Source organism: Pangasianodon hypophthalmus, chromosome 16, assembly GCF_027358585.1.
Source record: "Pangasianodon hypophthalmus isolate fPanHyp1 chromosome 16, fPanHyp1.pri, whole genome shotgun sequence".
In the NCBI taxonomy this organism is placed as follows: domain Eukaryota; kingdom Metazoa; phylum Chordata; class Actinopteri; order Siluriformes; family Pangasiidae; genus Pangasianodon; species Pangasianodon hypophthalmus.
In genome coordinates, this window is record NC_069725.1 from 15246898 (window position 1) to 15273742 (window position 26845).

Below are 26845 nucleotides of genomic sequence, written 5' to 3' on the forward strand. Positions count from 1 at the left end.
AGTTTGGTTAATATATGCATCTGCTGCTACATAGATGTCAGTTCCAAATTGTCTGGGAAATTCTAACAGTAGCAGTAGTGTAATTAAAAAGTGGACAATGTATAACTGATTACATTTGGCCACACATGCTTGCATCCAGTGTGTCACAATTTTGTTTTACAGATGGAGAATTGTTTTAGGTAAGACACAAAGGCCATTCAAATGCATTAAACTAAGGTGATGTGTGGTGCTCAGGATGCCTGTTCCATTTTTGTGGAGTTCCACTCAAGCAGTGTTGGGGCACATTGCAGACAAAAGAAAACAAGAGATGCCATATCCAGAAGATTTTACTGGCCAGGCATGTCTTCTGACATAGACACATGGGTGATTATACATCTACTTACTTTAATAACATTACTACTTTATACTAAGAATACTGTATATACTCTTTCCATGTAAAAGTGTGTCAGAATAATGGTCTTTAGAACTATGCCATAGAAGAAACATTCTTGGATTCCTTAAGAACTGTGTTTTACTAGTTCCACAGTGAACTGAAGAAACTGTAATTTTTCACCACAACATCCACTAGATGAAAAAAGTTTTCTAGAACTTTGCTTTAAAGAAAACTCATGGCTTTTGTTCATAGCCCAATGTCCACCAGTGCATGAGCAATGCCACCTGTCTCCCCAGGCTCCCCAATGCCAACCACTACAGCAGTAAAAATAACGATGTCCTCAGAATCCGCTGTCTCGTCAGCCTCCTCTGTCACCTCTGTCTCCCAGCGGGCTGGTAAAGCAGCAACTGCACAGGATACCACCATACCATCAGAATCTGCTGTAGATCCTGATAAATGTATGTGACATTTATTTATTTAGAAATTAATATCCTCCATTAATATCCTCCATCCTCCAAGTGATGAGCAAAAGTGAAAGTAAGTGAAAGTTGTATTTATTATCTGAATATTTTTATGGAATTCTAAATTGAGTTGACATCTTGTGCATCAGTAATCTTGTGCAACAAAATACTATTACGTTAAATGTACATATAACTGTTTTAATGTACAGGTTGATCCCCGAATGTGCAAGAATACCTTGGGGATCATCAACAAACATCATCACTGGACACTCACTGTAAGATGTAACATTTTTATATTTCATCTTTGTAAAATTCTGGATTGAGTATTGTTCATACAATATTGTTTTAACAGAATTAATTGGCATAATTATCATATGGAGCTAACTGTGGTATGGTTACAGTGAAGCCAGTCATGAATTATTTTTGTGTGTGAATATTTTTATGTGGTTGTATTAAACGTATTTGTAATATTTATTAATATAAAACTTCTAGGTTTTCATTCCACAAGAGAAGAGGGCTGTTTATCTAGACCCCCTCAGTGAGATAGAGAGAAACTAAAAAAGTACCAGGATGTAACCAGGTAAACTTAAATTTGATTGACTTTTCTTATGGGTTTTATTTTCAATGCAGATAGGATTGAATTATGTTGTAATACCTCTTTACTGAGCTTAATTTGTGTTTGGTTCCGATGTTTCATGAGACAGAGGGGACTAAATGTGTCCCAATGGGCATGCACAACAGTCCTACACCCTTGCCAGAAAGACAGCACTTCCTGTGGGCCATTTGTATTAATAAAGTAAGTGATAAATAATGCCTGGTTTCCTTAAATTACTTAAATTACCCTCACAGTGTGGTAAAAGACATTTAAATTTAAATGTAAAATATCCAAGAAACATTGTAAGGTTAATAGTGTTGATATAAATGTAATAATATGCTAGTGGAACCCTTGGTGTGACATGAGGGTGTGTTTGGTTTTTCTTTACCCAACAGATTTGTGATGCCATCATCTACAAAGTTCACAGCGATTTTCTTAAATGAATAGTTTTTAATGAATGTATAATAAATTTTTCCTGGTAAATCCTCAGTTTTTAATATCCAGTAATATATTCCTGACAGGACACAATTATTTTTGCAATCTGAAGAATCATAACATAATCAAAGTTCATTACAGGTGCCGGACATGACAGAGCCTCTACTCTCCTGAAGAAAACTGGTAGGTGCTATTTTCCATCATGGAAAATTTAATATTATAAACTTTTTTATTTATTAACTTTCTCAGGGTGAGCAGTCAACTATGTAAGGTACATATCTTTTGAAAAACTAACCTAATTGTGTAAGGGTGCAAACCCCTGAACTAATAATTAGTTGACGCACACTTTGATTTTATTACACCTCTCTGTCTGTTTGGATAAGAGTCTATCAGCTTGGCACATCTTGACTTCGCAATCTTTTCCCACTCTTCCTTGCAAAAACATTTTAGATCTGTCTTATTGTGAGTTCATCTCCTATGCACAGCCCTCTTCTGGTCCCCCCACAGATTTTGTATAGGATTCAGGTCTGGGCTCTGGCTGGGCCATTCCAAAACATTATCTTTTTTTGCTGGAGTCATTCTTTTGTTGATTTGGATGTGTGCTTTGGCTCCTTGTCATGCTGAGAGGTGAAAGTCTTCTTCTTCTTCAGCTTTCTAGCAGATGCCAGAAGGTTCTGTGCCAAAATTGACTGGAGCTATTCATGGTTCCCTCCACCTTCACTAAAGCCCCAGTTCCAGCTGAAGAAAAGCAGCCCCAAAACGTGATGCTGCCCCCACCATGCTTCACCGTGGGTATGGTGTTCTTTTGCAGTGGTGTTTTTTGCACCAAACATACCTTTAAAAATTCAATCTTGGTCTCATCAGACCGCAACACATTTTTCCACATGGTTTTGGGAGACTGGATATATGTTTTTGCAAAGTTTAGCCAGGCTTGGATAAAGGCTTTTTTTTTTTTTTGTAAAAAGGCTTGCATCTTGCCACCCTGGCCTATAGCCCAGGCAGATGAAGAACATGGGAGATAGTTGTCACATGTAAGGAGCAACCTGTACTTGCCAGAAAGAGCTGCGGCTCCATTAATGTTGCTGTTGGCCTCTTGACAGCCTCTCTGACTAGTTTTTTTTTTGTGTCTTCTCATCAATTTTGGAGGGACGTCCTGTTCTTGGCAATGTCATTGTTGTGCCATATTTTCTCCAGTTGTCAATGACTGTCTTCACTGTGTTCCATGGTATATCTAATGCCTTGGAAATTGTTTTGTAGCCCTCTCCTGAGCGATACCTTTGAAAATGAGATCTTGTTGCTGCTCTTGCAACCAAGAAGATAAATAAATCCTACAAGAACAGCTGAGATTTATTTGGAGTTAATCAGAGTCACTTCAGTTGAAGACAAGTGTGTACTAACTACTATTTCACATGAGCTTGATGACTGGTTGATTCTGAATACAGCCACATATCCACTTATAAAAGGGTGTGCACACTTATGCAATTAGATTAGATTCTGTTTTTTATTTTATCTTTTTTTCTCTGAAATGTCACTTTGGTTTTCAGTGGCATTGTGTAGGTTGTATTTTTTTTACATTAAAAGGTGGAAATGTTCTGACATGATCTTTGTTTAATTTTTTACATCACAAAAACCTGCTGTTTTAACAGGGGTGTGTAGTCTCTTTTTTTCCCTTTCTCTCTCTCTACTGAAGTTTATAAGATAAAAAACTGAGCTTGTCATGTTGGTGAGAAACCAGATAGCACAAAGTCCTGAAGACTTTCCAGTGGTGGAAAACTTACTGTTACAAATTGCTGACACTGGAGACCCTTAGCATAAATGTTAAATAAATGTTTCCTTATATAAATCTTCAACATATTACCAATTAAACATTTTTCTTTGTTAAATAACACATTTTTTATTAACAGTTCATTTATTATTAGCCTTAGATTATGTAGATTGTCCATCATACAAGTCACTGTGAATGAGTTACTATAGAAACAACGTATTAGAGCCAGCGCATTAATCCTGCAAGCTGAATTACAGCAATTGGCAGAGCTGCTGTTAGAAAATTAATCAACTAATGATCATCTGACCAATCAGAATTCAGCATTTTCCAACACTTTCTACAATGTTAAATGTTTTTTTCCACAAACTATTTATTTGAAAATTTTTGACTTTGGTCTTATTGAGTGTCAAAACGTATGGCTTAATATCGTAAAATCTCAACCTTACAAAGATGTATTAAAGTATAACTTTACCTTCTCTAAACAATGTTGCAGATAGCTTAGGGAAAATACAAATATCATGGTGTAAACATTTGCATATTGTGAATTCAAAGTAACATTCATGTAATGAGAAGACAGTTTGAAGATGTGAGTACAAGTGGATTTCTGGACCAGAACAAGAGACTGTGTGTTTGGATTATTTCCCTTTAATGAGAAAATATTTCTGAACTCTTATCATCTGATTTAACAAATCTATCAAAAAAAAATTCTCTGCTTTCAGAGATGGACAACAGATCGATGTTGCTTACTTCTGCAATGGATACCTGGATACATGCCTCAAAATAGTACACCATTTATTTTTGACAGCTTAGAGTTAACTTCTGCTTTCATGATGTTTCCACATTGTCTCAGTTTTATGCAGTGTAAGGATATGTAACATGAACACCTGACAGTCAAACCCATATGTGCTTGTTGAACATATCACTCCAGATTTAGTCCCCCCTTTGCTGTTATTATAAACTTCACTCTTCTAGGAACGCTTTCCACTAGATTTTGGAATGGGAATTTTCCCATTCAACCACAAGAGCTGATGTCAGGCAAGGAGTCCTGGCACACAGTCAGCGTTCCAGTTCATCCCAAAGGTGTTCAGTGGGGTTGATGTCAGGGCTCTGTGCAGGGCACTTGAGTTGGCACACCATGTCTTTATGACAATGAGCTTGCATTGTCCACAGGGGCATTGTCATGCTAGAACAGTCATCTTGCTACTTCTATCAGCAGTCACATCATCAATAAACACCAGTGAACCAGTACTATTGGCAGCCATACATGTCCATGCCATAACACTGCCTCCACATGTTTGACGGATGATGTGGTATGCTTTGGATCATGGGCCCTTCCTTTCCTTCTCCATACTCTTCTCTTCCCATCATTCTGGTACAAGTTAATCTTGCATCAGAACTGGTCAGGCTTTGTAAATTTTTTAATTTATTTTTATTTAAGCAAAGTCTAATCTGGCCTTTCTGTTCTTGAGTTTTACCAGTGGTTTGCATCTGTATTTACATTCATGATGTCTGTATTTGTGTATATTTGTGATTCTGTATTCATGAAGGCGTCTCTTGATTGCAGACTTTGACAATGATATGCTTACCTCCTCCAGAGTATTCTTGACTTGGCTCGATGTTGTGAAGGGGGTTTTCTTCACCAAGGAAAGAATTCTGCAATCCACTTTAGTTGTCTTCTGTGGTCTTCCAGGTCTTTTGGTGTTGCTCACCAGTGCAATCCTTCTTTTTAAGAATGTAACAAATTGTTGATTTGGCCACTCCTAAAGTTTCTGCTATCTCTCTGATAGGTCTGTTTTGTATTTTCAGCCTAATGATGGCCTCCTTCACTTGTATTGACACCTCTGGACTGCATATTGAGAATTCCCATGAACAGCTACCAAATGCAAATTCAACACTCAGAATCAACTCCAGACCCTTTATCTCCTTAATTTGTCATGAAATAATGAGGAAACAGGCCATGCCTGTCCACGAAACTGCTTATCAGTCAATTGTCCAGTTACTTTTGAGCCTGCGAATATGGAGGTACTATGTATAAAATCTCTAATTCCTAAATTTATTTTTGTTATTCCTGCAATATTTTTGTTAAATCCCTTGAATCAAAGCTGAAAGTCTACACTTCAATCACATCTTGATTGCTTCATTTCAAATCCACTGTGGTGGTGTACAGAGGCAAAATTAAGAATGCAGAAATTATTAAGAAAAATCCCCAGAATGTGGCTATGGCTTTGGCCAAATCATACGAGTATGTGTTGAAACCACAGAGGAAAGGAAGAGGTGAGGCTTAGCTGTACATATTCCATCATATTTCACCATGTGCACTTTATGACTTCTATATTGATCTATAGCAACATGCTAAAACATCAAGTGTGCATCCTAATTAACTACAGAGAGATTTTCAATTTAAAACTGGTGACTCAAATACATATTACATATACAAACACACAATGTATTCACTGATGCCTCATACATTCCCACAAAAGCAGGTGCTGAAAAGGAAAGAACTTGAACAAAAAAAACTTAGCTACATATACTGATTGCCACAAGTGCACTGATTTAGCATTGTTTATAACAGTCTATAGTGACATGCAGAAATAGCACTTAAAGTCAACCTAATCTTTATAAAAATACAGTGAGGCTGAAGATGTGCCTCAGTGAACTGGGTGTTTTTGGAGCCTGTATCAGGTACACTGAGGAAAAGAGGAAGCTGCTGCTTTCACTCCAAACAGTCTTGCAAAACAATTTTCTCAGAAAACAAGATTGTCTAATGCTTGCTGTGCTGCTACATTGTTAATAATGACAATCACATAATAATGACAATAATGACAATAATGACAATGATCTCATGTTTGGGAGAAGGCAGAAAAAAAAAAACATGCAAAGAGTCAAAAAAATCAAACAGATCTTACATCTGTATAGATCATGAAACAATGGATGAGGATGAGTGTCAAAACCTAACAGAGGTGATGATGAATGAGTGTGTGGGCCATCTGCTCAGGACGAAGTACGCGGAACATGCCGACGGAGGTGTTGCTGCAGGAGTCGCAGTGCTCGACAATCCCCTACTGATTTAAATCTCAGCGTATCAGGAGCCGAACTCTACACTGACAAACATATCCAGGTTTTATTCCTATATAGCTATAGATTCTTTTATGTTCATTCCTCTTTCAGCACTCGGTAGGAGAAAATACACTTGATTCATTGAAGCCTGTGATTTACAGTTATACATTCCCTCTGAAAATGGTGCTCACTCTGGAAGGAAATTCTGAACTGAACTACTCCCTGCTATAAGTACATTTCTTTAAAACTATTGTCTGAAATCATCAATGGCAATGTTTCTCAGTCCTTTTCCTGGAGTACTGCCACTCAGCACATTTTGGTGTTCAACCTAGTTCATATTTATGTATTAATTAGCTGATGAGTTGAACTGAGTGATTTGGAGCAGCAAAAAAAAAAAAAAAAAAAAAAAAAAAAAAGGGAGAGTGGCGGTACTCCAGGTCCAGGATTAAGAAAACTGATCTATAGTGATCTGCTACAAATCCCGACTACTGATTTCAATAGTGCTATCACAACTCTATAGTACTGTTACTATTGAGTATTAATATAAAATCAGTGACAAGTAGCCAAATTTCCTAAAGAACCAGAGTGTCAGCAACTCAAGCTTGGATCAGTTAAAAAGGCAAATTCCTGTAGGCCATCTCAGAACAGTAGGACTATCTCTCACTGCAAATTTCCAAAGAACTGGTTTACATGTAAAGAAAATGTATTTTAATATAGAAGGAATATGAATGAACTGTGAATGATCTGTTTTATCAAAAGCATTATGCTTAATATTTCTAGGATTCAAATGAGTGATAATGAATGATTAATAAAAATTTTCTCAAAAATTAAAAAATTTTCAGCACCAAATTTGTGAAGACAAATCTAAATTATGCTTTTTGTAATATTTTAATGACAATATTTTGGCACAACATATGACTCATTTTTTTCTAATTCCCAACAATGCCAACTTACATCATGTAAAAAAGAAAATGAAAAATACACAAAGGCCGGTCCTTCTGAAATCTAGATTTAATCACATTACATCCATATAAATCATATTTTCCTCATAGAGCTTGTCAAACATAAGCTACATATCCATCCACACAATCACGTCTTTCACACTCTGCTCACAACAGTGAACTTCAGACACATCACAAAAATGTTTCCAATAAAGTATGACCGTACAGAGGACATGCAGAAAATATCAACCCAAACAGACCAGTGAAAACATCAAAGAGCGGTTGTTTCTGAAAAAGGCCAACTGGGTCAATTGACAAAATAAACTAAAAATAAAGATCGAAAGCAAAAGACACAATAAAGACTGTGCTCAGTAAAACTCATTAAAATGATTACACATTTGTTTGTTTTTTAATCACTGAAAGCTGTTTGCTCTGTTACATTTCATTACATTCCATTTGCTCTGTAATATCTAAAAATGTTTTTAAAAAATGCAAAGTGAAACTGCACATTTATTGGGTGTTTAGCTTAATTTCCTGGGTAAGGCCTGACAGACAGACAGACAGACAGACAGACAGACAGTGACACTATGAGCGAGGAGACAGACAAACACAAATAAGCAGTCTGTCGGAATGTGCAGGACAGGACCAACTTAAAATGCAGAAAAATAAACTCACTAGTTTAAGCATCTCCTGCCTGGCAATAGTAGACAAATATATACTCTGACTTAAGCTCACAGAAAAAAAAACACTATTTGGAGAGAGAAACAGATTTAAAGCATTTTAACTGACAACAGAAAAAAAAACTGAAGCAAAACACTGATAGGTTCTCACTACTGTTATGCTAAAATAAGTGATAAACGATGTGCATAATGCAAGGCTACAGAAAAGGTGATGGAACGTTAAAGCTGCATTCTGTAAGATTTAAACACTGCATCCTATTTACAATAAAATCCGACTAGTTCTCTTACCACTAAACGGCACTCTCATTCATGTCATGTGAAAGCTTTAGGTCTTTTTCACCGAAAACATATAGATATAGTCTCCGACTGTAAACGTCGCCGAGATATCAGAATGCAGCTCTATCAACAGTGACAGGTGTTTATAGGCATTTCCTTTTGAAGATTTTACATTCATTGTTGATTTTCCACTTGAACCCAACATAAAATGTTGAATTACATTGTATCTTCACTAGATCTTCAGTTAAAAAAGAAAACAAAAAACATTTTCTTACAATTTTAATTTTCTACTTAAGATTATAAAAACAGCCATGGCAAATGAGCCAGAATATAAAAGAATAAAAATGTGAACTGCATTTTCAGGTTTCAAACAACACTGAAACTGAACACCACTACCTGCATTTGAAGTGTCACTGTATCATGCTTCATTCTCTCTTTCCCTTCCTCAATATCAACAGAGCCCTTCCTCAATATCTTCCTCAATACCAAAATCACCCTCTCATGTGCATCTTCCCCATGAAATATGTAGATGAATCATCTCATCCAGGAGACCAAGGAGTTACTATAATATGTATGTGTATATATATATATATATATATATATATATATATATATATATATATATATATATATACACACACACATGTATGTGTGTGTGTGTGTGTGTGTGTGTGTGTTTCATAAGTCAGCAGCAGTCAATGTACATGAAGTGTAGCTTCAGATTAGTGGGTGAGGGGGTCAAAACTGAGGAAAGGTCCTCATGGAGAGATGTTCTGAGCAAAGCTGACAAACCTGCCTGTTCTGCTGCATCACCAGTCACCACTCTGCTGTCCCAAACAAAGAATAACTATTAATAACTAAATAATTATTTAAAAGTTGAGGGTTCCAAGAAGTCAGCTACAATCTCTTTACCCTCACTCAGATAGCCAATGTTTGATTCACCTTATGTCTCTCTTTCTTCATGAACTGATATATAGATTATGACAGTGAGTTGCCTAACTGTCCATGCAGCTGTCACTAGTAACATCTCAAGGGAATTTTTGTGAATGTTTTGCTTGCTGATGCACTCAGATCCTGATTATATCCTGTAGTTTGTGGGGGAGCTGTATTTCATGGGATAGATACAGGGTTCTTAGACTGAGTGAACTAGCATGAGGATTTGACAAAGACTTCAAAGCCTGGTCAGGGTCACGGTGTGAAGTGTGTGTGTGTCTGTGTGTGTGTGTGTGTGTGTGTGTGTGTGTGTGAGAGATTCATAAGTCAGCAGCAGTCAATGCACAATGCTGATTAGTGGGTTAGGGGGTCAACATTGAGGAAAGTTTCTCATGGAGAGAAGTTTTGCCAAAAGCTGACAAAGCTGTGGCTGATAAACAGAAAAGAGAAAATAAAAGCAGTGACACTCCACATACAAGTACTCTGGACAAGAGGAAATGCAGGCCAATCCAATAACAAGCATGATGTTGTAGGTACCACCAAGAAAGTTTATTGTTAAGCTTATTGTTGTGGAGCCTGTGTGTAGCCTCCATCCCTGAACCTATAGTTCAAAAGTAAGGCCAGTTACTCTGTTCTTTACTCTTTTTTAAAACTTCAATTTATCCATATAAAAATGCCACATAAAAATAATGTTTGTGTGCAGTACAAGTTAGTGCAATTCTTTTAGTTCTTTTAGTAAAAAAAACCAAAAACAACAAAAAAAAACTCTCTTTGTTCTTCTCATTGGCACTTAGTGAAAGTTACAAGCACCAGAGGGAACCACTCTCTTTCACCACAAAGACAAGATCAGCCTGCTGTGTGCTTAGATCGGGCAGGATGTCTGACAGGCAAAGAGGCAAACAACTGCGATATTAAGATTTAAGATCATTAAGAGAGTTTACCAAAACAATTTTAGGATATCAGTAGGAACTCTGATAAGTGAAATCCTAGAGATAGATTAGAGCTGGGGAAGATGGCACCCCTTCTTGTGTGTGTGTGTGTGTGTGCGTGTGTGTGTGCGCGCGTGTGCACAAGTGAACAGTCATCATTTGCAGCCATGCTCGTCTGGCTGGCAGCAGAAAGAAAGACAGAGAGAGTGTGAGAAGAGCTAGCACAGTGGAATATATGGCGATGTCTACATTCAAAGAGGTATCAAACAAGTATTTTGCCAGAAAAAGCTCCATCACCTTTTAAATCTGTGGCCATTTTTATATGCAAAAATCTGGAGAAATACACTTTTAGGCTGAGACTCTGGTCTCATGTTTAGTATTGACCAAATAGTGGCCACTCACTACTGAAAGTCCTGTTTGGTCACTGAGGAGAACGAACAGGCACGCTCATAACCAATTCATAAGATCACAGTGGAGTACAGCTATACTTATATACACATATCTACAAATCACATTCTACAGTGAGCTGTACCTGTCAACATGCTCGCCTTTAAATTAACACTGTAGTTCACTACAAAAATACCAGTTTATCAAAAATAATTGAGAGATCTGTTTTCACTTTGTATGACAAGGATAAAATAGCTGGTGCAAAATTTATCAGAAAATGAACCTGATTTTTTATGAAGGTTAATTTACATTTTCTCACTATAACAAACTTCTGAGAGAATTCTAATAAGGTGCATCATATCCATTTTGACATGTCAGGAGAGTCTTAAAATAACATTTCTTTTCATGGTTAAAGCTACATGAAACTTATGAGCATCATTTGCTCCATCATCATGATAGCCATGATCTCAGTAAGATTCAGGAAGATGGTTTTATCTGTTTGAGTAAGGCAAAAACACAAATTGAAAATTAAATAAAGCCTAAACTCCAGAGAGAGCAGAATTCTGGACATATTCTGATTGAGAGTCTTCACCTTTGGTTAAAGAAATTATACTGATAGATTCAAAGCTTCAAAGCTTCAAAGCTCATTCAGAGGTTAAACAAAAGGCATGAACTTTAGGCCTGCTTAAACAACTCAATATAAAATGGACTGTATAAAGTCTACCATTCAATAGTGATTAGAAATTGTCAACAAAAAAAAAACTTCAAAGAAATTTGCTGCTTACAATTTTATATATATATATATATATATATATATATATATATATATATATTAATTATATATTTATATACACATATATATACATACACACACACACACACACAGATCAGCCATAACATTAAAACCACCTGACTAATATTGTGTAAGTCCCCTTTTTGCCGCCAAATCAGCTCTGACCGTTGAGACATGGACTCCACAAGATGTCTGAAGGTATGTTGTGGTATCTGGCACCAAGAGGTTAGCAGCAGATTCTTTAAGTCCTGTAAGAAATGAGGTGGGGCCTCCATGGATCGGATTTGTTTATCCAGCACTTCCTACAGATGCTCGATCGGACTGAGATCTGGGAAATTTGGAGGTCAAGTCAACACCTTGAACACTGTCATGTTCCTCAAACCATTCCTGAACAATTTGTGGCAGGGCGCATTATCCTGCTGAAGGAGGCCACTGCCTTTAGAGAATACCGTTGCCATGAAGGGGTGAATTTAGTCGGTAACAGTGTTTAGGTAGGTGGTATGTGTCAAAGTAACAACCACATGAATGCCAGTACCCAAGGGTTCCCAGCAGAGCATTGCCCAGAGCATCATACTGCCTCCACCTGCTTGCCTTCTTCCCATAGTGCATCCTGGTGCCATCTCTTATCAGATTATTATTTATCAGATTATTTATATATTATTATTTATCAGACCAGGCCACCTTCTTCCATTGCGCCATGGTCAAGTTCTGATGCTCACGTGCCCATTGTAGGCGCTTTCGGTGGTGAACAGGGGTCAGCATGGCACTCTGACTGGTCTGTGGCTACACAGCCCCATATACAGCAAGCTGCGATGCACTGGGTGTTCTGACACATTTCTATTATAGCCAGCATTAACTTTTTCAGCAATTTGTGCTACAGTAGCTGTTCTGTGGGATCAAACCAGACGGGCTAGCCTTCACTCCCCACACGCATCAATGAGCTTTGGGCGCCCATGAGCCTGTCAGCGGGTGTCCTTCCTTGGACCACTTTTGGTGGGTACTAACCACTGCATATCACGAACACCCCACAAGAGCTGCCGTTTTTAGACAATCAATGCTATATCAATGTTATTCACCTGTCAGTGGTTTTAATTATGTCTGATCGGTGTGTATTTGTGTGTATGTGTGTGTGTGTATGTATATATATATATATATTATATATATATATATATATAAAACTGCATTAGCTTAGTATCTTTTTTTTTTTTTTAGAATTTTTTTTCTTGACAGAAAGAGAACAAAAAAATCTTGCTTGAGTAGTGCTGCAAAAGCTAATGCATACTGTATTTTTCCAACTTTTTTTTTTTTTTTTTTTTTGCAATGTTTCACAAGAGTGAAATGTGTTTTACTGTTTGCTGCGGTGTGGAGGACATAAAACAGCTCACTTGCTAGAAAAGCCCCTTACCTAATTCTGAGAGTCCTCAAGGAGTGGAGTCCTTTATGGTGCACAAGAGGGGGTCAACAGTGAGTCAGTGATTCAGACACTGATTTTAGAAGAGCCTGTTATATATGCAAGAGAAAGGGTAAAATCAGTCAGTGAAGCGCTGGCAGGCTTTCTTCCAGCGGCATGCCGTGCACCACAGATCTTTCTTCTCCATTCCATACACTTTGCGACACTTCTTCGCTTCTCCCCGGGGTTTTCTGGGTAATAAGAATTAGAGTAAGAATTAATGACATCATTAAACTGGCAAAGAATTTTGTATACTCACATTTTCATTCACTGAAAGATGGCTAAATATACACAGACTGCCTGACTCTACCTGGTTCCAGTGCTGGCTTTGGGTGTAGATATGGTGGTGGTGTGTGTCTTGCTGACGGCATGTGTGACAGTCTGTCTCTTCTCCCCAGTGCTCAAAATGCCAACATGAGTTACTGCACCCTGCAAGAAGCAAAGGTTAAATGTGACCCAACTGTGAAGTAAATCCACCAATATGTGTTCAAATTTTTTATGTATTATTAGAATTCTGTAAAGTACTTTACAATAAAATATTATTTTAACCCATAATTCTGAATATTTTTTCATATAGCAAGTATGATCTGACACAGTAACAGTTCAGGTTGTGCAGCTTTGATTCATATTATTCTCAAAAAATAAATATACCACAAGTCTGTTAAGTTTTGTTAAAGATTGAATGCGAGAATGGTGGATGTAGGACGTAACAGACAGGATAGTCAGTGAGATTATTAACTATAGACAAGACAATACGGGACAGTAGATGAGCCATGGACATGATACCTATCAGGACGGTAGGTTAAGCTGGAGGAATGGGGGGGGATGGGGGGATGTAGTAGTTGGAATGTCGGTTGAGTTAATTAATATGTTTTATAATAAGTTTTCGTGCCTGATTCTTTGTAGTAGGAATTGAGTTTTTTGGTTTATGAGGTCACTGTATATAGTTTGAGTTTCCTTAATTCCGTTTCTGTGCTTTCTGTGGGGTTGATTGCTGTTAATCTCTCTAATTCCCTAATGTTTTGTTCTAATTTGTTTTCGTTTTCAATATTTTTCTTTTTCTTATATGATGCATAGGATATTACTTTTCCTCTGAGAACAGCTTTCCCTGTTTCCCATAGTAGCATTGGTGGGGGTTCTGGTGAATCATTTATTTCGATGAAGGATGAAAAATTTATTTCTCTTTTGATGAAGCTATCAAATTCTGGATCTTTCAGAAGTGATGTGTTAAAGAACCATCTAAAAACTGTCTTCTGAAGGATATTTCTATTCCAGGTGAGAGATACAGGAGCATGATCACTGACTGTAATAGATTGAATCTGTGTGATTGATATGTATGGTATTATTGAGTTACTGGTTAGAAAGAAATCAATGTGAGAGTGTACGGTAAGCTGGTGAGTAATATGTGTATTCCTTGGTGTTTAGGTGCTGTAGTCGCCAACAATCGCCAAGTCCAAAGCCAGACATGTATTGCCTTATTGTTTCTGTGGTCTGCCAGTTCCGTGTTTTATGTGTACTAGTGGTTTTATCTAATTCGGGGTTGATGACTGTGTTCAAGTCACCGGGGATTATTACTGGGGAGTCCAGGAAGTTTGCGAGATGTGTGAAGAGGGTACAGAAGATCGAGGGATTATCTGTATTTGCTCCATATATATTTGTTATAGTTATTGGTCTGTTGTTGATAGAGATGTTTATTATGATGTGTCTGCCTTTGGGGTCAGTGATAGTGTTGTGTGAATGAGACTTTCCTATTTATCAAACTTGCTACACCACTATGTTTGTTATTGTAGTGGGCAGAGAAAATGTGGCTGAATTGTGGTGGTGAAAATCATACCATACAATGATCGTGTCAAAAGATTAAAATCACATGACCTTTTATATTTATTTCTCTTTGGAAATTGGGTGAGACTATGTTTTAGCTGTGGTAATCCCTATTTGGAGTAATAGGTCAGCTCTCTGCCTTTTTTCTGCTATATAATTAACAAAAGCATGTTTGACAGGAAACAGGAAGCTCTGCAAAAAATGAAAAGCCCCCCCACATACTTTGATGACATGGAGTAATGTTGAAAAAGAAAAAAAAAAAAAAAAGACAAGTCAAGTCAATATTTATCATCACAAATCTGGCAAGTGAATTGAGCTGAAAGGAAAATGTTACCAGGCAATTTTTCAAAATACTGAAATACATTTGCTGGAAACTCAAAGAGACTACTGAATCACCTGCCTCTCTTCTTAACACAACACATAGAAGATCACTTTTTATTAATAATGTTTTTAGTCAATGTATACACTACAAATTTTGCTTGAAGAGATGGAGCATGATACGCGGTTTGTATCAAATGGTATTGGAATTGCTCCAATACCTTCAAGACATTTTTCTTGGCCTATATGTTGCTTGCTATTTTAAACAGATTTTGAAAGAAAGGAAAAAACACGCATGCTTTCTTACTGGTTGGCTTTTAAAGATAATGGAAGGTGACTGCCAGGAGACACTGATGGCGCTGTGGTTGTGCAGTGGCTCGGAGGACACGGTAGGAATGCTGACAGGAGCAGTGGCCTAGAAAACAACATGTCATAAAACCTGAGCTATACATTAAGAAGGCCCACTATAGAAGTCAGTGTCTTTTTGGTGTTGCACTGCTAAACATATTATACAAGTGTATGGACTGAAACAGACCAACATGTATTATCTTGTTCATGGTCTTAGAAATATGACCAGATTTATGTAAGAGTAAAGGAGAGGAGAGCTACCTGGTAGGCATGGTCAGTGCGGATATGGCACAGTGTGGAGGGAGCTGACTGGCTGAGTGGACTGTGGATCACAGTGGCAGACTTGGATTGCACCATGTCATTGGCAAGCGGAAAGACAGGGGGCGGGCCAGTGGTGGTGGGCGAGGTCGGTGTGAGGTTCGACAGCCCTTCAGACAGAGTGTCCATGTTCACCTCAATCTCTGAGTAGTAGAAGTCCTCCTCACCATCACTGTAGTCAGAATCTCCATTCCGCCTACACGCACACACGCGCACACACACACACACACACAGTGCAAACACAGAGACTGAGTTCAAATTGGCTTTGAAGTCCAAAACCTAATCAACCTAATCTAAAGTAACACACAACAGTCAAATTCAGGCTCATATAACTTATTTGTAAAGTTGTATATGAAATATGAAATATCCACAAACACACTAATTTGACTTAGATTAATGACTAAGGTCACACTAATTTCCTGGTTCCTGGTTTTAATAAGAATAAAATAGTGAATATTAGATAATTTTCCAGCAAACCTGACTGGCTATATTATGTTATTTTAATAATAGTAGCAGTATGCTGGATATCTTTTCATAAGTCAGGTGAAAGATATCAAGTTTGACTTTAATACTGCTATTATTGTTAAATTTTCAAATTTCAATTTTCCAGATTTAATTTTCATAATTGTAGTGAGCAAAGGATAAACTTGGGCAAACCTCCTGATATTCCTGATCCTAATATTGTTAGAGTTGATGATTTCTAGCTTCCAATATAGCTAATATTAGGTGAAAAGATTTCCCCTGTAATTAAAACAGATTTTATGCTAAGTAGCATCAAGCTGAAGTAAAAAAGGTTGGTAGTGATATCATATGACACAATTTGCTTTTCCTGATGATGCAGGAACTCTCCAAATCAGGACTAATATTTTGCCTCACTAGTCAGGAGGGGGCAGTGGAGACCACACTTTAAAACATGCACATGAAAACTACAGAGGAAAAGTTGGGTAGCAACAAGAGGCTATAAAAACATGCTGCCTAGTCTACAAAGAATGTTTTCTTAAGCTTATCTAGCCTTTGCTTCCCTTAATGGAGTTGTGTAAGCAGATAGCACACTTAAGCTGCATCACAAAGTGACAAACTACACTCTTCTAGATCTACTTCCACTAATTAAATGAACCCAAATACAGGGGCTGCACAATTATTTGCAGTTCAATCATGGTCATAATTTTTGGGTTAACCAAACTTAATTCATTCAGGGGTTCTCAAACTTTTAGCAGTAACAGACCCCTTTTAATCGTTTAAAAAAAAAAAAAAAAGAAAAACATGGACCCTTGCAGTACACATTAACTTGCTATTCATATATCAGGCTGATATTTAAATCTGTACTTTTACAAATTTATGAGATAATGTTTATTATTGACTGGTGCAATAAATGACAAACACTATGTGTTTTATATTGTGTTTGTCATTTTGTTTGTTAGGCATTTAAAAGTTTAATGCTGAACACTCGGTGTCTCTAAGGACCAATCTCATTATGAGGTTTATTACTTTGGAAAAAAATATGCTGGAGTATACCCCGATGAGCCAAAACACTATGACTACCTGCCTAATATGTAGGTGGTTCTCTGCGAGCTGCCAAACAGCCAAGGCACTCAATAAGAACTCTGAAGGTGCCCTGTGGTATGTGCCACCAAAATGTTAGCAGCAGTTTCTTTAAGTCATGTTGCGAGGTGGAGCTGCTGCAGATCGGATTTGTTGTTCCAGCACATCCTACAGATGATCAATCGGATTTGAAGGCCAGGGCAACACCTTGAACTCATTATGTTCATCAAACCATTCCTGAACAACGTGTGCAGTTTGGCAGATGCGTTATCCTGCTGAAAGAGGCCACTGTCATTGGAGAATACCACTGCCATGAGAGGGTGTACCTGGTCAGCAACAATGTATAGGTAGGTGGCATGTGTCAAATTGACATCCGCATGAATGCCTGGACCCAGGGTTTCCCAATACACCATTTCCCAGAGCATCATACTCCTTCCATCATCTTGTCCTCTTCACACAGTGCATCCTGGTGCGATCACTTCCCCAGGTAAACAGTGCACACGTGCCTGGCCATCCATGTGATATAAAAGAAAATGGGACCTTGATGTGCACCTTTGTTAGGAGAGTGGTCTGTGAGTGGTCATAATGTTTTGGCTCATTCGTGTATATAATACATAATTATACTATACAAATTGAAAGACAAGGCTGTTTTCTGTAGATTTAAAATGATAAACTGATAATAGGCAATGAATATTTATTAGCATGTAGCCCGACCACATATGCGACCACAGACTTGATTTAAACTGGAGTCAACGTGAAGGCCAATCAAAAGCACATTGTCTTCACTAGGAAACACATCAATCATTAAGTGGTTTGTTTTGGAGAAGTAGCCTAGGGACCCCTCCCCTTTTCCCCACTCCATTCTTCCATTTGTGTGTTATCACCTCACTAGTGGATACATACCCCAGGTGTATGGTGCGGATGTGCCGCTGGATCCCTGAGGAAGTACTAAGGACCTTTTCACAGTTCTTCCACAAACATTTGAACATCACCTTCATCGAGTTCTGGACCGCAACAAAGAGAAACAGAAAAGTTTAGTGCATAGGACTGAACAATCAGAGACTGCCTAATAATCTGCTCTCTCTGTCTGTTGAGATATATGTGTACCCTGACACAATTCCTCTCACTCGCTGAACCTGTTTAATTTATCCTACTACTCCTGATCTGTTTTTCCTTTTTCTTTATATGGAGCTTTATGCATGTGTAACTCTCCTCCTGTAGGTGTGGATGATCATTTTAATACTTTTACTAACCATTACTTTGCCAAAGTTTGTTTATTAAAATCCTTTGCATATTTCCACTTTTTGACATTTAACAAAAGTGAATATATATTTCATTTATATTAAATGAAATATTTAAATGAAAAAAAAAAAAAAAATAAAAAATATATGATACATCATTTATATTAAATATGCCATTTAACATTAACATTAAATGTGACCAATCTAGAAATTCAAACATTCATACAAATTGAATGATTAATTTTTTTGTGGAATGAATGAACAGAATATTAGAACTACTTTCTAGACTTGTCCTATTAAAATTCAAGAATTTTTGTTAGATGTTCTTTTTGGTTATTAAAGCATTAAAAACCCAGAGACTGAAAGAGAGAGAGAGAGAGAGAGTAGTTTAGATAGTCACTGTTAATCACTATGGGGGTTTGATTATCCCTGTTTGCAACACACATTTCCTTTCAGACCACAGCTCTTATATAAACACCATGTTCAGCTCCTGCTTCTTAGCTGCTCTAGGCTCAACACATCAAACCTTCAGAATATGAGACTAAAACTAATGAATACAAAAACCCCATTGCACAGAACACATGTGTTTGAGGTGCGTGTGATGCACCATCTACATCTCCTCATCTTGTTTATCATCATCAACTTACTATTTTTCCAGCTGACCAGAAAGAGGAAAGGCAGAATGAGTCAATTTCCCTGCTTTCTCACAGAGCACAGGACAAGTCCTGGCCTGCACTGCCAGCACTAGGGAAAGTGTGTGGGTGTGTATCTGTGTTATCTTTCAAGAGCAGAAAGAAAAAAAAAAATAGAGAGGCAGAAACTGGTTTCTCTAGGTTGATCAATTAACCCTTTCTAGACACTTCTGTACATTATGAAGTGAAGTATTCATTAAACAGAACTTCAGGGTCTCAGGGTTTTGTGCCAGAACTGGGGAGTCCAACCACTCCCATTTTATAGAGCCCCTTGTCTATGCACAAGAAATGTACATGTGTATACTTAAGTAAAGATGAAAACACTGATTGTAGACAATATTACACCAGTCTGTAAAACAAATTTATAGTAAAATTCCACAACACACTTTTGATGAATGACTTGCTAGAAGGGAGGCCTTCTTCCCTCAAGTAAAGCCATGGTTCAGCAAAGAAATTTCTGGTGGCCGCAAATTTTGCTTTGTTGCTAGCAAGTAAAGAAAGCCTAAAACATCACAAACATATCCAGCAGAAATCTCCAGTCATCCAGCACTTTTAGCTGGGTTCTCCTAACTAACACAGTGGCCTGCTGAGTGTCGCAACAGAAAAGTGTTCATGCTATCATCGGGAGAGTTTGAATGCCAGGAGAGCCAAATTGCGCTGTTATCTAGGTGGGATGTCATTACACTCTCCCCTCTCAATCAGAGTGACAGCAACCAATCATGCACATCTGTGAGCATATAGGCAGCTGTGAGAAAGAGGGCTGCACTTTCCTCTAATTGTTGTGATGTCTTGTGATGGACAAGAACTAGCTAGCGGAGGGGAAAATTGGTTAAAAATAAGATATTGTATAAATAGTATATAGTTAGAATCAAGCATTGCTTTCAGAAGGAAAAATATGCCTATTGCTTGGACAATCTACGCAAATATATCTGTGCACACCTTCATCTATACAACACTTTTTTTTTTCACTTGTCTGCTGCTGCCCCTATGTCTCTTATGTCTCATGTCTCTTGGTACATGCCTACCTGTACACCATTATCACTATTCAATATGGACTCTTGCACTGCAATCTATAGAACAGGTGCTTTCAGCAGTGGTACTATGACCGGTCTGCAGCTATGCAGCCCCATGCACTGTGTGCCATTCTATCATAGCCAGCAATTTGTGTTACAATAGCTCTTCTGTGGGATCAAACCAGATGGGCTAGCCTTCACTCCCCACGCATCAATGAACCTCGGGCACCCATGACCCTGTCGCCGGTTTACCAGTTGTCCTTCTTTTGACCACTTTGGGTAGGTACTAACCACTGCATACGAGAAACACCCCACAAGACCTGCCGTTTTGGAGGTACTCTGACCCAGTCATCTAGCACTCACTATGGCCCTTGTCAAAGTCACTCAGATCCTTACGCTTGCCAATTTTTCCAGCTTCCAACACATCAACTTCGAGTACTGACTGTTCACTTGCTGCCTAATATATCCCACCCATTGACAGGTGCCACTGTAATGAGATAATCAATGTTATTCAGGTCACCTGTGATTTTAATGTTATGGCTGATTGGTGTATATCAAGCTGTATATAGACCCTGTTTAGACAGTCTCCCATGTTTGGTTAATGCTGCTGTAGAGCTGAGTGATACGGTCAAAAAATCTCATCACGATAAATTTTTCTATATTGATTGATCTTGATAATTACCATGATACAGAATTTCACAGGTGTCAGTTTTTAAAGAATATCATTCTAAATAACGTAGACTAATTAAAAACAAAATGTTCATTACTTATTTAAATATTTATTATCAGAACATAAATATACATACACAGTATAGACCATTTCAAGGAAGTAAACAATAACAAACGAGTTACAATGCTACTGCGCATGTCTAGTCCTGAATCATTTCTGGTGGCGCCATTTTTAAAACTCAGACTTGTCAAAACCAAATGACTAGTGCATACTTTTTAGGTCTAGCTAAAATTGAACAGGTATTTACAAAAACTGAAAATAAACAATTAATTGGCATTTGTCTTGTGTTTGGTGAAGTTAGAGCAAGTCAATCCATGTCAAAAACATACTCTGCATGGTTCATTACTAAGATGACGGGGAGAGTGGGGGGTTATTAGGGAACATTACACTTGCATGGCTGGGTCAGTCTGTCTATCTAAGCAAATAATAAATTACATTGCTAACTCTATGCTAGTAAACTACTTTCCGAATTATAACCCTCAGAATATTTATAAATGAAACGGACATACAAACCTGGCATTTTCACTACAAACTTATCAAATTTCTATCTACCTATGAAAATAATGATGGAGCCACAATGCTGGCTCAAATTATGCTTCATCATACTTAACCAGTGCGCATAAGGAAATACAAATAATTCAACGGCTAATAATCCTGGTTGTTTAGTTGCCAGGGATAAAATGCGTGCTACATATCCTAGAGTTGCTACCTGGTATCCAGCCTTCTCGCTTCATTGCTGCAATCCAGGCATCACGCTGTTTGTTTTTCAGAAATCTAAACACTTTAATTTCCGAAAGTATTTTAGTTCCGGGCTTAAGGGAGCATCCAACCACCGAACAACATGGTCCAAATTTTAATGTTGACATTTCTAATTGCACGATTAAATACGTTATCGCAATCTCACTGTGCATAAAGTTCCTCCTGCTGTTGTTTGGAATGTGCTCGACAACTAACTGTAAACGTCCAAGGAACAATGATGTCACTTCCTTAAACCGATGAATAGCCATTGAAAAGGTCTATACAAATTTTTATACAAATCTACATGGAAGAACCCTTCTTTCTCCACTGTACTTAGTGGCAACATATCTTTAGCCATGAAATAGGTTATGGGTTACCACCTTCAATGTGAAAAAATAGAACGTGGAAAAATGCACCTTGTTTTGTTTCCACCACTCAATTAGGACTACTTAGCACTCCTACCTTACGTTTCCGGGGAATAGGGTCCTCAAACAGGAAGTGGGTGCTCTCTGCCTCCTCAATGTTGTCCTCTCCCTGTGAGTAGATCAGGAAGCTCTTGTTGACATCATTGGAGAGGGGTGGGGATGGTGTGCTGGGCACTGACTGGTCGCTGGCATCCCAGCTCCAGTTTCCACTGGTGGAGCTGCTGTAGCTGGCTGACAGACTCTCCTTCCATCCCCTGCTGGATGTCTCCGATACTCCACCTGCCAGCAGAACCCAGAGAGCTTTGCATTCATTATCCACTAGTTTCAGGACACAAAGATGTAGAGCCTGGCATTTAGGCATGACACGGTACACTAAAACCACGATATGAGACATATCCCGATACTGGCTTCACGAGATGATATTAACACACATAAAATATCGAAATTTATTTATTTTGTAATGACAACAAATCGACCTGCTGCAATATCAATACATTGTATTGATAAGTAGAAAAGTAGATCAGGATTTATAATATAAGGTGTAATATTCCCCTATTATTAACATGGCAATGTTATTAATATGGAAAGATTGTTTGACAGTGGATTGTGCTTTAAATGATTAGGCTAAATAAAAAATTAGTGTCATCACCATTACTACTGCTGTCTGACATTCACCTGAAATGCATGTCACACTTACCAATTTAATTGTACAGATAACAATACAATTTATTTTGTATATTTCCTCATCCCTCCAAAATTATTTTCTGTTTATGCCACTGCCAGCACAACATACGGCATTTTAACCCATGTTTTAGACTGCTATCAAGCCAGCCTCAGTAGAAACCAGAGTGCACAACAGATTATAGTAACTACCCTTCGGATGGCTACACAACAAATCTGCGGTGAATTCTCGATAATGTGAAAATGTTGAGCAGTAGTGTGCTGTGGGCCGTTTCAGTAAACCCCCCCCAGTTAGGTTCCCACTCGCAAACTTCATGCTCTGTTTGCTACTACCTCTGGTGCTTCCACCTAGTGTGTAAGTAGAGGTAGAGCTCATAATAAATATTAAATGGAAATATCACACTACACAACATGAGAAGCAAATTCATTTTGACAGACAATGAATAACTATTACCTAACTATTACCTCTAAAATGTGTACCTTTCAAGTAGGTGTATACATATACTGTTATGCAGACACTGCCGTGTATTTTCTCTGGAAGTGCTACACCATGCTAATATGACAAGGCAAGGTTCACCTAACTAGGGTGAATTTTCACTTTTCACTTTAAACACCTGTGCTTAACCTTTTCCTATATGCAATTCACTCTGTGCTGACTGCTGCTTGAAAACTGCTCCATGCATATTTTACTTTATTAAATAATGTAAAGTTATTATCCCATTTTAAGCCTGATGTGTTTTCTTCTTCTTTCATTTACATTTATGGCATTTGGCAGACGCCCTTATCCAGAGCAACTTACAATGATCTCATTTATACAACTGAGCAGTTGAAGGTTAAGGGCCTTGCTCAGGGGCCCAGCTTGGCGGTACTGGAATTTGAACTCTCAACCTTCCGATCAGGAGTCCAACGTCTTAACCACTGAGCTACCACTTCTTCTTTCGTGTGTTTCTTCTTGAACTTTCAGTGATGAAATTAGGGGTGTTAAGCAGCGGCTTAGTACCTACCTGAGGCACCAGAGGAAGGGTTGAGCACCAGAGGGCTTGTGGACAGAGTGGTCAAGACAGTAGCTGCCATCACCTCCTTATCAGCATGGCCTGAGGGCTTCCTATGGATATGAGAGAGAGAGAGAGAGAGAGAGAGAGAGAGAGAGTCTGTGCTCAAAATACTGAAGTGGCAAGTTATTGACACATATATCAATAATAGTTTTAGAAACTTTACATTAATTTACTTTCAAATGGCACAATAAAATTCATTCTTAATACTTAAATCATGTGTGTCTTGCTATGCTATGTAAAGAATAAAACAAAGAGGCATGCTCTTATAGACAAAATATCAATGACAGAGTGGTCTGATATGGCTTGACATGCAGCATGTTCTGAATTTGCCAACATTTTTATTAACTAAAGAATGTACATGCCATACTTTCTGTCTATTCATAGTTACATTTAATGTTGTGGAACATCCGCAAAACAAGTTAGTTCCTATTAGGTATCTACTTATGTTACTACAGCTATAAAAAGTCCTTCTCTTTCCAGCCATTTTTTCCTCTGCCTTGAAGTTAAAACAAAAAAGAGCCTTGTCATGTTACCAAGAAATGGTAAATTCCTATATCGGGAGCCTTAAGTTATAGCTTTACCTCTTTACTGTTACAAAATGCTGCCACTTGGGACTCCTTCCATAAATGGCAAATAAACATATTGTCAGAGAAAACATCACCATATCAACAATTAAAGAAGATTTTAAAAATCCATTGATGTGGAGCATCTGCCATACAAGGCCCTGTGCATGTTGCTACTATAGAAATGATAACGTTAACCCTTGCAGTTGGAACTACTATCTGAGACTTGTATGAGAATTTAGCATTCTTTATACAACAGAATCTCTCATGCATCTCTCATGCATCTCGTACTGGATCATACGTCTCTATATACTCTCATGCATCTCGTACTGGATCATACGTCTCTATATACTCTCATGCATCTCGTACTGGATCATACATCACTGCATCATACAAGCCATGAGGCCTGTACCAGTGTAAATGCATTATTTTCTTGACTATAACTGCACACTTCGCCAGGTCTAGACAGAATTTAGGAAGTGCATATGCACATAGAACACATCCACTGATAGTGTTAGAATCTAGGCTATAAGGTGTGACACATCCTGCATCCTTGCATTCTGTAACAGACTCATTCAAAGACCATTATTAAAGATTATTAGAGGTATTTTTTTTTTATCGTTTACAGCCTGCCAAAACATGCTGACCTAAAGGTGGTTCCTTCTCTGTCTCTGTTTCCTTGATGTATCCAGGATGTGCAATACAACACATTATTTTTTAGAACATAATGGCTGGGAAGTACTGGCTCTGTCTGAATTAAATAACCCATGCTGCTCTCCAAAAGTCTCTTGCATCTTCTGCAAAGCTGGTACCATCTTCTGAAGCTGGTTGACTAACAAATGGTGGCCATGGGCTGTCCTTGAAGGGGATGAAGACTCTGAACTAGTCTGTGTTAAAACTTTAGTCAATGCATAGACACACGCCAGGTTGACAATGCAACATAACTCACTGTCTCAAAAGACCTTGGCACTACACAGAATTGTTCCATTAATTTGTTTGGAGATTTAAATAGTTTTAACAGAGGGGGTGTGGTCTGCTGGGGAAAAAGTAAAAGCTTGTTAATTGTTTTATTAAAATTGCCATCTGCCTCACAGGTAGCAGAGGGCTCTAAAAATTACAAACTGCTACTTTAACAGTGAGGGATCGCTGAAGTGACCTGCTTGTTATAACAATAACAATGCAGTTTCTCTGTGGCATGCCTCAGAACCAGTTTGTTTTGCATGGTAAAATGGATGATTTTTTTTCAATGTGATTATTTTTAGCCAAGACTTCCTCCTTCCTTCTACCTGCAAACTGGCCCCTCCTCTCCATTACACACAAACACCGCTAGCCTCTCTTTCATGCCACTTTCCCTTGAACACACTGTAGTACAGAGAGAACTGATTGGGGGTAATGGAAAATTCCACCGCAATAAGCATGCAGCCAGAGTCTCTGGTGTATGTTCACACAGCGCAGCCAGATTATCAGCTTTATTTACCCAGTGTGTGTTTATCCATGTTAGTAAATCAATAGCAGGGTTTGTGTGACTGTGTTCCATGAACAACGAGGACTGGATGAATGTCCGTGAGTCTGATTTAACTACAGGCTTTATAGGGCCCTTTCATACTGTCTATTGCCCACCTCATCCCCGCACACCCCGACACCGTCCCCACTTCATCCTTGCATACTCCAACACCGTCCCCACCTTTTCTCTGCAAATTCCAACACTATGCCCAGCCCATCCCCACACTATCAAGCTGGATAAGAATAGATTTATGTGCATCCAGCTAGGATGGATTACTGCACTTTTATATATGGAATATACTGTGGAGTTTAAACTGCTTATTTTTATTGCGTTTACAGCACTGAGCAGATGCCCTTATCCAGAGCAACTTAGAGACTCCAAAGTTCTTCTATATCAAAAACAGCCTCATGCTAGTTCACTAGGTCAGGGACTAAGAATACCTTTGAGAATGTTTTGTGAAAACCAGCCATTTTATTTTATTAATTAAAGAATATAAAAAAATAAAGAAAATGAGCCAATACAAATGCATAAATTAAGGCAAATAAAACTACTCATTCAATTATGACAAAAGAACTGGTGCTGTGTAAACAGAGGACAGGTCTGTCTGTCTGTCTGTCTTCGTACAGCTGTAGGCTGTGAACAAATGCATTAGCTAACAGAGGCTTTAGCACTCTTTTTTTTTATTACTATTATTAATATTATATATTATTAAATATTTTTGCATAGTAATGGGTCAAAATATTTTTCACTTCTGTTTTTTTCTGGTGATTTGCATTCATCA

The 26845-nt window shown here is 38.0% G+C and overlaps 1 protein-coding gene across 1 annotated transcript in view; it reads right to left on the reverse strand.

Moving 5' to 3' along the window:
• Positions 1-7679: 7679 nt before the first annotated feature.
• slc2a4rg (SLC2A4 regulator) overlaps positions 7680-26845 on the reverse strand; it is a 75429-nt gene continuing 56263 nt past the window's right edge. Inside the window, exons 3-9 of the mRNA XM_026920086.3 lie at positions 23947-24047; positions 22299-22540; positions 18326-18426; positions 15824-16076; positions 15522-15629; positions 13386-13504; positions 7680-13266 (exon numbers count right to left, since the gene is read on the reverse strand). Of these exons, the coding sequence (XP_026775887.1) occupies positions 13155-13266; positions 13386-13504; positions 15522-15629; positions 15824-16076; positions 18326-18426; positions 22299-22540; positions 23947-24047 (1036 nt within the window). The 3' untranslated portion in view covers positions 7680-13154. The remainder of the gene's footprint in view (positions 13267-13385; positions 13505-15521; positions 15630-15823; positions 16077-18325; positions 18427-22298; positions 22541-23946; positions 24048-26845) is intronic.